Source organism: Saccopteryx leptura, chromosome 2 (genome assembly GCF_036850995.1).
Source record: "Saccopteryx leptura isolate mSacLep1 chromosome 2, mSacLep1_pri_phased_curated, whole genome shotgun sequence".
NCBI lineage: Eukaryota > Metazoa > Chordata > Mammalia > Chiroptera > Emballonuridae > Saccopteryx > Saccopteryx leptura.
Window position 1 is genome coordinate 145,166,350 of NC_089504.1, and position 13,417 is coordinate 145,179,766.

At 36.4% G+C, this 13,417-nt stretch overlaps 1 protein-coding gene across 2 annotated transcripts in view; it reads right to left on the bottom strand.

The window, feature by feature from the left end:
* Positions 1–3,859: 3,859 nt before the first annotated feature.
* PUS7L (pseudouridine synthase 7 like) overlaps positions 3,860–13,417 on the bottom strand; it is a 33,362-nt gene continuing 23,804 nt past the window's right edge. For both annotated transcript variants that reach the window (XM_066368999.1, XM_066368998.1), the window contains 3 exons: positions 11,612–11,892; positions 7,494–7,547; positions 3,860–6,440 (listed from right to left, as the gene is read on the bottom strand). In XM_066368999.1, coding sequence (XP_066225096.1) covers positions 6,114–6,440; positions 7,494–7,547; positions 11,612–11,892 — 662 coding nt within the window. In that variant the 3' untranslated portion in view covers positions 3,860–6,113. The remainder of the gene's footprint in view (positions 6,441–7,493; positions 7,548–11,611; positions 11,893–13,417) is intronic.

Here is a 13,417-nt window from a genome sequence, read left to right on the forward strand (position 1 = left end):
AATATCAACCTACCTCTAAGCATCTTTCTGAATATGAAAGCAAAATCCATAGCACAGGCACTAAAATTTAATTTATTTACATTAACTGCATTTAGTGCTATTAAAATATGCAATGCATAAATTTCTTTCTGGCAGTATTCCAGCATGGGCCAAAAGAAACATTCTGAAAAAATTTAAGCATCCTTCATCAATTGCTTTACATTACCCTCTTTGAACTCGAAGTATTCTTCAAGGCTTTTAAATGAAAAATTAATAAACGTATTCTTGTTTTAAAATCCAAGCATTGCAGAAGAAAATGGAAATAAAAGGTCCTATTTTCCCTATTCCCCATATTTTCCTCCAAACTCTTTTACTATCCTTACATTAATGCACGAAAACTCTGCATTGTTAGGCTTTATTTTCTTTACCGTCTCTTAATGGTTAGTCCCGGGTAGAAAATACTGAGGAACACTGACCTAAATCCTTCTTAAAGATCTTAATTTGAGGCCCTGGCCGGTTGGCTCCGTGGTAGAGCATCGGCCTGGCGTGCAGAAGTCCCAGGTTCGATTCCGGCCAGGGCACACAGGAGAAGCGCCCATCTGCTTCTCCACCCCTCCCCCTCTCCTTCCTCTCTGTTTCTCTCTTCCCCTCCCGCAGCGAGGTTCCATTGGAGCAAAGATGGCCCGGACACTCGGGGTGGCTCCTTGGCCTCTGCCCCAGGCACTAGAGTGGCTCTGGTCGCGACAGAGCGACGCCCCGGAGGGGCAGAGCATCGCCCCCTGGTGGGCGTGCCAGGTGGATCCCAGTCGGGTGCATGCGGGAGTCTGTCTGACTGCCTCCCCATTTCCAGCTTCAGAAAAATACAAAAAAAAAAAAAAAAAATTAAAAAAAAAAAGATCTTAATTTGAATGACCTGCTGAATTCCCAGATTTAGAATTAGGTATTTCTACTTATAAAAAAAAAACAACAAACTAAAGTGTGCTAAATTTTAATTACTTTAAGACAGAGTTCAAGGGAAGGTCATTAACCATTTAATTGTAAAAATTTTCAACAGAGCACACAGTGATGTAATATTTTTTTTATTACAGTGTTGGTTTATCGGTCTGTCTTTTCCACAACAATCAAAATCATGTTTATCTTAAAAACAGGAAGAATTTCCTCTTCAATCTTTCCGTTTTCATACACTAGCAGCAGCCTTTAATATCAGTGATAGTAGTAACACTAGCTGACATTTATTGAGAATTAAGTAGAAGCTAAACCCTATTCTTAGTGTTTCATATTTTCTATATTTTTAAGTATATCTGCTGCTGAAGTGAGCACTCAAAACAGTTTCTAAAATAAAGTCCCTATAAGCGAAATTTAAAGGTATGGCATGTGCTCTTCAGTACCTCTGTTCAGAATATCTTGAATTTGTCTATTTTTTAGCATTTTGTTTGATGTAATATTGTCCTGGAGTAAATGATTATTATCCTTACTTCAAACCTGAGCTCGGCAAAACAGAGCAATTCGGTGAGTGAGTAGAGCCACACACTGATGCAGCGGCAGAGCCCTGTCAGGCCAATAGCCGCCGCTGTGGCCAGGCAGGTTCATATTGGATTCAGGCGCACGGAAAAGGAACCGTGGAGCCAGAAAAGAATGGGCCATTCCATTTATTCAAGTCTTGTAAGGGCTGAAGAGCAAACAAGCAGGGAAAACCGCTTTCTTTTCTCCCTCTGGACTGACAGGCCCCCACCAGCCTCAGCAGTCCCCAGCCAAACAGACTGGGAGGAAATCTCAGGGCTCCAGAGCCGGACTCACCTCTCCTCTAAACTCTCCAGTCAAAACCCGCTGGGGGAAAGAACCCCTTCTCCAGCAAACAATAGCAAACCACGGCCCCTCGCAAGCGGGAAGGCAATCCGCAATTTGTAATCTGCCGCCCTGAGGGCAAGCGCTCACAGCCTTTCAGACTACACACACATGGCGCTGCCCGAGCCAAAGCAAAATACAAGCAAGCAAACCTAAACACTTGTTTACCCAACAAGCCTTCTCCGAGTTCAAGTATTTGCAGCTATGACAGAAGTTCCCAAACATCAATCACTCTTACACTGCTGCACTATATCTACACCAGTATTTCCTTTATATCTTTAAACTGATTCCCTCTTTTTACAAATAAGTTTATTTTTAAATGGAGCATCATATCAGTGGAAAACTTATCTGAATTATTTGCCGTAAATGAAAAAAGGTAACTGGAAAAATAAATTCAATAAAACAAAAGCAAACTGCTTAAATTCTGGTTATTGTTGCCTGCTGGTACTCCTGAGCCTGAGACTTGTACTGTTTCTGTTAAAAAGGTAAATCGGCAAGTTAGTGATATATGTAAACTAGTATCAGTCAGTCCTGTCTTTGTCTAAAACAGAATGATTGGTTAAAGGACTGAAAGAGCATTAGAAAAGGAGTAATCTCTCACTGTATTATTTCACTGACATCATACTGTGCCAGGTAAAATTTCAAATAACTTCCTCTTATCTCCAATGATTTTGCCTGTGATTGTGATCCAATTCCCAAAATATTCTGAAAAATACAACAAAATGATTTAGGAATTTCCTGAAGGATCAATCTCCTTTACTTTTACTTTGGTCTCAGAATCTCAAAAGAAATCTTGCTTTTCTCTGCTCCAATATACCTATTAATAAGTGGTAAATAATGACAAATTGGTAAAAAATGGAAGTTATTAACCAAAAACTTTATTTTCAGAAGGCAAGTATTAGTAGATGAAAACAGTACTGATGTAGGAAGCATAGTCAAGTTCAACCACATACTATCTTGTTTGACCTTGAATAGGTCAGTAAACCACTCAGTACTTTCTCATCTGCAAAAACAGGAAAATACTACCTATCTAAAGGGTGCGTACATGAATTAAAATGAAAGAAATGTCCGGCACAACAGACACTCAATAAATGCTATTTGGATCGAAAGTTACATGTGACTTTCAGTTTACTAATAATCCAAGTGTTTTTATTTTAATAAAAAGACCTCCATTTGTTTTACCTTAGTAATCCTGAAGCACTAAGGTTGAGTTTCAAATGCAACTTTGAAAATTAAAACTCATCCAAAGAGTATCCTATGGAAAGCCTGAAATGACAAAGAAAAACTGCAAAAATGTGGTCACCATTTGGTCCAAAGTATCTTAAAGTCCATAAACTGGAAAAAATGAACATGGCAAATGTTATTGGTATAAAAAATAATTCTCGACATGTACAGTATCTGAATATATTTTATGATGGCTTGAAACAAGAGTAGTGATCGTTTCTTTATACATAGCCAAAGTAATACATAAATAAAAAAGATAGCTAAAATTATAGTGCCATCTACAGGCAACGAAAATAATACCAATGACAGCACATTTTAATGATGTCACATTTTCTTGGCTACTCAATGTTCAAAAAAACCTGGGATTTAACAATCTACATAATTCATTTCTGATTGTATTTACAGAATATAATTTATCATATAAACTAAAGTAAAAGTTTTTCTAAATGTTTCTAAATGTTCTAAAATGTTTTACCACTTAATATATCATTTGATTTTCAATAAACATTAAAATGAAGGTATTTTTTTAATCCACGGCACTGCAATCTCTTTTTATTTCCTAAATTTATTTATGAAAATATATAATGACAATAAAGGAACTTCTTTAGTTTTAAAAAATTCCAAACACCCTGTCATTTTAATAGAATGGCATTTTTTCTTTCTTTCTTTCTTTCTTTCTTTCTTTCTTTCTTTCTTTCTTTCTTTCTTTTCTTTCTTTCTTTAGTTCTTTCTTTCTTTCTTTTTCTTTCTTTTTTTCTTTTCTTTTCTTTCTTTCTTTTTTATTTTCCTTTCTTTCTTTCCTTTCTTTTCTTTCTTTCTTTATTTATTTCTTTCCTTTCTTTCTTTTCTTTCTTTCTTTCCTTTCTTTTTCTATTTTTTTAAATTTTTGTTCTTTTCTTGACCTGCATCTGTGGACATTTATTTTATAACTAAGTGCCAAGCACTTTTTCAAGCTGCCTTACATGTATTAACCGAGCAAATCATCACAATAATCCAAAGAGGTAGGAATATTACCATCGCCATTTTATAGATGTAGAAGCTGACACACACAAACTTAAATAACATGTGCAAGGCCACACACATTGCTTCAGCCACATAAGAGGCCGAGTCAAGGAGTTTGTCTCCAGTATCTACGCTTTTCATCACTAGGCTAAAGTACCTCTCATTTGAAAAAGCTGCATTCAGGGTATGTACCGCATTTGTAATATAATGTTCTGCTTTTGAGGGGCAATATTTTCTCATACCTAAAACTGTTATCATCATTTTTAATAGTTAACATGTTTTGCCGTCAAGTTGCTACATCTCATTTTACTCATTTTCATTATCTAATGCTGGACTCTCAAGCTATTTCTCATTTCTTTCATTACATATAAAAATGCTGCAATAAGCAAATTTTAAATTGTATATAGCTTTTCTCCTTTTTTTGAATTTCATTGCCTTACGCTAATATTCCTAGAATTGTTTGACTGACTTAAAAGTCTATCAAAGTGGCACATTACTAATATATAATGTATAGATTTTTAAGTATCATTATATAATGCTACCAGCAATAAAAGAATGCTCAGCTCTTCCCATTTCCCCCCAAACTTAACTAATATAAAATGGTTAAGGATGATTTATGATATGAAATAGTTAAACTAATAATATATAAATTTTTAAATGGGCAAAATGTTTTCTTCTTCTAGTAACATAAAAGATGGACATAAAAAAAGTAACATAAAAATCTTATTTGTGGCTTATAAGATTGGTGCCTTTTTTTCATATTAAGTGAGAAATGGGGAGAGAGACAGACTCCCACATGCACCCCAACTGGGATCCACCCAGCAAGCCTACTAGGAAGCGATGTTCTGCCCATCTGGGGCATTGCTCAGTTGCTCAGCAACCGAATTATTGCTCAGCAACCTGAGGCTAGGCCATGGAGCCATCCTCAGCAACTGGGCAACTTTTCCTCAAACCATTCAAGCCATGACTGCAGGAGAGGAAGAGAGAGAGGGAGAAGAAGGAGGGGGAAGGGTGGCAAAGCAGTTGGGCATTTCTCCTGTGTGCCCTGACCAGGAATCAAACCCCGTACTTCCACACTCCAAGCTGACACTACTGCTGAGCCAACCGGCCAGGCCCAGTTTGGTGCTATCTTGATTCTTTAAGTGAACCTCAAAAAAATCAACAGTATACCCAAAGTCACTAGTACATGTCAGAGCTGGAGTCTGAGCCCAGATCTATCTGACTCTAAAATTATGTTTCAGATAATGGGGGAAAGTTGAGGGTCAATGTATGACAAGATAATAAAAATATATTAAAATTTTTATTTCAATCTTTATTAAAGGTTATTTATCTAATAAAGGGGTAAACTACCATGAGGTCGCTTATCATAAATAGAGGAATCACATTTTTCTGATCAATAATTTCAAAAATAGGGCCTGATCTGTGGTGGCGCAGTGGATAAAGTGTCAAACTGGAATGCTGAGGTCGCTGGTTTGAAACCCTAGGCTTGCCCGGTCAAAGCCCATATGGGAGTTGATGCTTCCTGCTCCTCCTACCCTTCTTTTTCTCTCTCTCTAAAAATGAATAAATAAAATCTAAAAAAATAAATAAATTTTAAAAAACACTTAAAAAATAATAATTTCAAAAATAGGAAAGAATTACAATAATTAACAAAATGCTCCATCTATCTTTATCCCCAACTACAGGTTTTTATTATACTCTAGTTTCATTTATATTCTAAGCAAGGAGCTAAAGGATATAAACAGAACTCCAAAAACATTTTTTCTTAAATGTTATCTTATAGTATCATATGCTCCTCATAGTCCAGAATGATTGTACCTTTTATAACACAGAATAAAGGTCACTGAACAAACACAGGCTTTGGAGTCTTAAATTCAGACCCTGACACTTACTGGCTATATGTCTTCAGGAATGTTATTATCAAATTCCTTCTTCATCAGGATATTGTGTAACTACAGGAGACAACAATTATAAAGCTCCCAGCACATGGCAGATGCTCAAGAAAATTTAGCTCCCTTTCATTTAAAGAGTGACATATATATGTTATATGAAAGATGCCGGTTTTAAAAGTCATGCTTCATTATTTCCCTCAGACAAACTGTAGCATAGCATGAAGCGTCGAGATCAAAAGAAATCAAAAGAGATAAAGTTGCTTCGTCGATGTGGGAACCTTCTGCTTTGACATCGCTATCACGTTCTTCTCTTAATTGGTATGAGAGATTATGGGGTTGTTTCAAAATCTTTCTGTAGCATCCTGGAACATTCAGTTTCAGAGCAGGTATTTTAAACCTACAGGTCTGTAGTCCATCTCTGCTAAGTACTTCCTGGTACCACAGCCCAACTTTGTTCTTTGGGTACTGAATATTGTATCCGAGCACTGGGAGAACCACCTGTGCGAGGGGAGGGGGGAGGGGGGAAGACACATGAAACAGCCTTCAGAAAAATGTATGATCATATTTTAAATTTCCTTTATGACTGGGACTTAGATCTGTAAAAACAGTCTCAGAATATTAAAATATAATCAGCCTAAAATATGCTATTGAATACCATACTACTTTGATTAATTTTGATGTTGCCAGGCAAAGAAAAGAGCTAACTAAAATTAGGAAGGACTTAGGCAACCAATTCAAATCAGATATTATATTAGACAAACTACTGCTAAGATAGAAGAGATAGAACAAGACGTTTAGGTACATTTAATTAACCAACAAAGACTTGATTTCTATGTAGTCATATAATCCTAAAAGTATATTCTTTCCAGAACACAAAAGATAATCCCTACTGCTCAATCACATAACTGGTATTTTAGTTGATAACTTGACCTTTTTCTTACTTATTTAAAAACATGAAAGCAAACAAGAAACAGCAAAAGTAATGTTCATTTTCTCAGCTGTTTATGAGTAAATACTGCATTTTATGGGGTTCTCCTCCTTTGCTGATGACTTCTAGACATTTTCCTTGAATAGTACCAAAGGGTAGTCAAAAGAGAAGTAAAGGAAAAAACTCAAATTCACACAATATTAGTGAGTTTCAAATTTATTATGCTAATTGAAAGAAACCAGACACAAAAGGCCATATACTACATGATTCTATTTATATGACATTTTTTCAAAGGCAAAACCATAGGGACAGAAAGTAGGTGAGTGGTTGCCAGGGGCTGAGGGTTGGCTACAAAGGGCACAGGGAAATTATGAGGAGAGATTGAACTGTTATCTTGATTTTTGTGGTGGTCATATGACTGTATACATTTATAAAAATGCATATAAATGTAAAATAAAATTGAGTTTTATTCCATATATATTATACCTAAATTCAAAAGTGGTAAAAAAAAAAAAAAAAAAAAGTAGGGGAAGAGAAACAGAATATTAAAATATAATCCATTGTCTTTTGAGGATAATGTCTACATTTAGATCTAAGTGATACTAATTTTTAAGCAAATTTACCTGATGTATTGAATATGTATTAGCTGATTCTTCTTCTTCAGTAATTAGATGAACCTATTTTTAAGAAACATGATGAAAAATATATGTGATTTTCAAATGCTCCAAAACCTTCAATTTTCCCTAATTCTGTTATGCATAATTTGACTCCTATGCTACTTATACACAAACAAGATCATTCCACAATTTGTTTCTGGAGGAGCAGACAGCATAAAAAAATAGAACAATTCTTCCTACTTTAACCACTGATAACTGAAGTTGCAACACACAGATTATGGTGGGCAGCTTAACATATTTAAGGTGACACTTTAACTCAGTCACCAACAACCTTTTTCTAAATTACAAAGCTGATCTTTATTCTATGCTGAATCAAAAATCTGCTTCTGTGAAACTACACCTCCCCACCCGTCCCCAACATATATCCTACTCTATGGGAAGCAGTGTTTCTCAAAATGCGCTTCATAGAATAGTGAGAGGTATCCCATGTAGGAAGCCAGTAATATATTAAGTTTAAAAAATGTTGCTATAGGACATCACAGAATAATTTTTATTTCTCTTGCACACAAGAGCTCAAATATAAAGGCAGCTGCCACTATTCCACAAGGACTGACAGTATTACCATCTTCCTGAATCATTCATCATATAATACAGTGTCTGGCTCTCTTCTAAATCTGCTTACTTTCCCTTTGATTCTTTCTACTCTTATCGATAAAGTCTCTCCTTTTCGTAAAATTTCCATTTGAGTTTGTTTATTTATAGGTGAATAACTTGTTTTAACTGTTATACTCAGAAATGGATATAAAACTCCGGTGTGATATGACCAGAACACAGGGGACTGTGATCTCTCCTGCATCACTCCTTGCCTTTCATCTTTCACAAGTTCATAACCATCCCTACAATACTGTATGTCTGCTCCCCACATATGAATTCACATATTAACCCTTTGAGTAGTATGAACGTTCATGTACGTCCTCGTACCTCCTGACCATACAGAGTATGATAATACATGTACCTCTTTGAACGCTGAGCTGGAGCAGTAAAGCTGTGCATGCACGCGTCCCTTCTAGAAGCATTGTAGCATGTGTTGCCATCTACCCTGGAGGCTGGTGAGCCCAATTATCACTATAAAGTACCTCTGAAGAGTGCTACTACCTGTTCCATGCTAATACATAACACGTCCAGCCTTGCGTACGTGTATCCCATATGTAGCTGCCCTAATTCTGTTAACAGAACTAACTGCATTCACAGCTGGTTTTTGTCATCTTATAAGTTATTGTTGTTCTAATACCACAATATTCAGGATCTTACATGGTACAGTTATCATTTTTGCTTTTTCCTCAACATATACATCATTCATTTGTCTAAAATTTTCAGCTCTTCCCCAGGAAAGATGTCGAGACATAATCAGGCAGGAAGGCTAGCTCTGGAAGATATTCATATCTTGACAAAAATTTTTATTTTAAAAATGTATAAGGCAACATTAAAAAAAGGTAAATGTAGGCCCTGGCCAGTTGGCTCAGTGGTAGAGCGTCGGCCTGGCGTGCAGGAGTCCCGGGTTTGATTCCTGGCCAGGGCACACAGGAGAAGCGCCCATTTGCTTCTCCACCCCTCCCCTTCTCCTTCCTCTCTGTCTCTCTCTTCCCCTCCCGCAGCCAAGGCTCCATTGGAGCAAGGTTGGCCCTGACACTGAGGATGGCTCCTTGGCCTCTGCCTCAGGCGCTAGAATGGCTCTGATTGCAACAGAGCAACGCCCCAGATGGGCAGGGCAACGCTCCCTGGTGGGCATGCCAGGTGGAACCCGGTCGGGCTCATGTGGGAGTCTGATTGCCTCCCCGTTTCCAGCTTCAGAAAAATACAAAAAAAAAAGGTAAATGTATGTTCTTCTTGTTTCCATAAATTGGTTATCAAACATGATTTTAAGTTAATAAAACTGTACCTGCAACTAATTTTATTTTTTGAAGAAAAAAAAAACTCACTCCTGGGGGTCAGCAAGCATGAAAAAAAAAACTCACTATTCAAAGGGTTAAACTGTCTAACTCACATTTCTCTATCTTGCTCACACACACACATATTATAATAAAATCTACTACAGGCCTTGAAATTATGATATACCTGTTAGCCTAGTAATTATCAAAAAGGGTATCAGATTAGTTTCCTACCATTTTTAATCATAGATATACAACATTACATGCCCTAATACCATTTATTAAAAATATTATTCTCCCTTTGTCCTTTTCATAATTTAAGTTCTGAGCCTCTAAGCCCTGCCTGTTCTTTTCTCAATGCTAATAAAGTATAAATGATTGGTCTTAAAATATACAAAAACACTTTTTGCTGCTAACAAAAGGAAACTCTGTAAGATATGAAGAAGAAAATGTTCTCTTTTCTCTTACAGCTCCAAAAAAAACTAATACAATTCTGATCACAAAACTCCTTGCAATGTTAGGTTGAACAAAGAGGTCTATAAAATACATGTATTTCAGACTATTGCAATATTTTGTTAAACTAACCTTTAATTTCTATAAATCTGAATTAGAAATGGGTGACTTACTAAAGAATATATTACCCCAAGGATATTTGTTTGTTCTGTTCATTTATTTATTTATTTTTGCAAAAAAGAGAGAGAAGGACAGACAGGGAGGGAGAGAGATGAGAAGCATCAACTTATTGCAGCACCTTAGTTGTTCATTGATTGCTTTCTCACACGTGCCTTAACAGGGAAGAGGGGATGGCTCCAGCAGAGCCGGTGACCTTGGGCTTCAAGCCAGTGACCTTTGTGTTCAAGTGAGTGACTGTGGGCACATGTCTGTGATCCCACACTCAAGACGCAACCCCACACTCAAGCTGGTGAGCCCACACTCAAGCTGGTGACCTCCAGGCCTAGAATCTGGGTCCTCTGCATCCCAGACCGATGCTCTATCCACTGTGCCATCACCTGGTCAGGCAGCGCTGGTGATATTTAAATGGACATGTTTTCTGAAAAGTATTTTAAAAACTTAAAATTTTTAAATTATTTACTAAAAGAGGATCACTGATATTTCTTCCATCCACAAGATAAAATAAAACTTACAATGCTACACAGTTTTAGAGTCAGTACCTCAGTTAAATTATCATTCTTAGTAGTAATTACATACCATTACTTCCTTATCAAAATATTTAAAAGCCATCCATTTAACAAAATGGTAAAGCAGACATCTGTTGCTTTGACCTGCTTAGCCGTTACTACCTCTTTCCTGGCAGTGTGTTTTCCAGGGAGCTGACTCCCCTTCTCGTTCTCGAATGCAGTTTGGGTGGGTTGGTTTCAGGAAGGAGCCCTGGGAACACAGGGTCATGAATCACATACTCCAGCCTACAGCAATAGGTTTGGGACATGTGACCCAAGCCAAGTCCTTCCTAGCCACTGAGACTCAATTCCATGGCTATTATTGAAACTTTAGAGAGAAAAGCCCTCTTTTTTCTAGATAAATTGTGAGAAATAAGCCTGGAGTTGCTAATAACCATCTTGCCACTAAAAGAATAAGCCAGACTGCCTGGCCTATGGTGGCGCAGTGGATAAGACATCGACCTGGAACGCTGAGGTTAACAGTGCGGGACCCCGGGCTTGCCCAGTCAAGGCACATACCAGAAACAACTACTATGAATAAGCCAAACTGAGAATGGAGCTAACAAGAACAGAGCTGAAAGATGAAAAAGACAAGGGCTGGTTGGTGTAGGACACTGCGTTAAGACCTGGAAACAGATGGGTCTGAATCAGTCTCAGACTTTCCTCTCAGTTACGAGGACCAATAAATTCCTGTCTGCTTTTCCTTAAGTAGTTTGAGGTGGGCTTCCATTACTTGGAATTAATATAAATGTTTCTAGGATATTGTTAATAAGGAAAAACCAAGTTGTAAAATAGCACTTTTATAAAAGAAATATAGACATTACATACCTTATATATCATTATTATAAAAACCTTATTCTTTCTTTTTCTTACATTTTGAGCTTTGAGCCTCTAAGCCCTGCCTTTTCATTTCTCAGTGTTAATTAATTTTAAACTGTTTCTAAAATAAGGGCTGCTGGAAATAACTGTTCCAGCTACGGTAACTACTCCTGGGACACACTGATAAAATGATACTTACTTTACTATTTGGAAAATGCTCATCATCACTATCTTCATCCAAACAGACCAAATCACCCTCCACCACTCTTGATCCATAGGTTGCAAGCCGGTAAGATACTGCCTCGTTCCAAATTTTGCTGCTATATGCATGAACATAGAAAATGCGCATAGAATGGGGCAGTGAGAACCACGCTTGGATACAGCCCTCCTCAGTCATGCCAAAGCGATGCAATGATTCCAACAATGCTCTCTCTCGAACTTTGAATTCGGGCATCAATGCAAGTGTGCCTTTAGCATCCTCTGCAATAGAGAGAAAATCAGTTAGTCAGCCACTTTAATTATGTCAAGGTCAGTTATAAAGACCTCTGTTATGCTCTCTAAATGAGAGTCGATGAACTGTGCTTTTACACCTGAATATGAAGATGTTCATCACCAACTATAAACCTAGCTATACTTGAAGAGTTTTTTAATAAAGATTATTAATCATATGACCCACTCACTTTCCTTGCTTTAAACAAAATAACAAAAGACGCATTAGTAATTCCTACTTCAGAATGAAGATAAATTTAGTTATTCAAAGGACTTTGTAAGAGCATTAAATAAACCTCTGAACCTAGAGGTTTTAAAAGTGTAATTATAGACAGTTACATATACTATTTTGAATACAAAATGGTTGCTATCTGGCTCTCAAGTGTACTATTTGGTCTTGTTGGTGTAATGGTTTTTAAAATAAGAGACTACAGTAAAGATGATTGTTTCAGGTTAGGCCTTGGAATCAGCATTTTAATAACTGTATCAGGTTTCTTACAAACATTAAAGCTTAAAAATCATTTCCATAAGGAAATTATCTTCTCAGGACTCTACAATAGAGACAAACAAAAATGTCATTTTAAATCATCTTTAGTATTATTTAGATTATTCATAACATTTTGAAATGCTCATACTATTTATAGACTAAAAGCATTTCCTATGAATATTTACATGTATATAATATTAAACATAATTAAAAATAATGGAGATTTTTGAAAACTGATGTCCTTTATTTCAATGTAAGTGAAATTCAGTATGCATATATATGTAGATCACATATTTGAAAGAATCTAAAACGGTATGATTGCTGCTATTATTATTTAAATATAAGTAATTTTTATTCAGTGTTTAGTATGTTCCAGGCACTATTTTAGGAGCATCATATCTGTTATCTTATTTAAATTTCATAACAGTTTTTTAGGTACCATTATTAGCTTCAGATGAAGAAATGAAAACAATGAGGCTAACCTATTTGCACAAACCAATATAGCTGGGAAATTCTTAAGCTGAGAGTGACACCCATATAAATTGACTCTAAAACCCACACTCATAACAAGTTTTCTACAGTGTTTCCTATTAAGCATTCTGCATATACATCATCATATTGAACCAGAGTTTTCAGTAGTCAGGGCTGAATGGCAACTACACCAAAAACAATGCACAAAGTATCAGATATAACACATGTTCTTTTATTTAGTTTATTTTTCCATCTCCTCTAGTTGTTAATTATACTTCCATCAGTACCAGTTTAGAATTAGGAACTCCTACCTTCTCAGAGAAAAACTAAGATGCCATCTCTCCCTCCCCATCACCCGCCTCAGAAGCAAGATTTAGAACAGAAAAAAGTCCTTAAGACTGGGCCAAAAATGGAGTACCTAGGGCATGTAATAAAATGATTAAATATACAATATATTACAATCTATTTCTTATCACATTTGTGTTGCAATGAATGTCCTCCTGCTGACATAGCATTTATATAAAGTCTACCGGAAAGTTCTGTCCGTTTTTGGAAAAC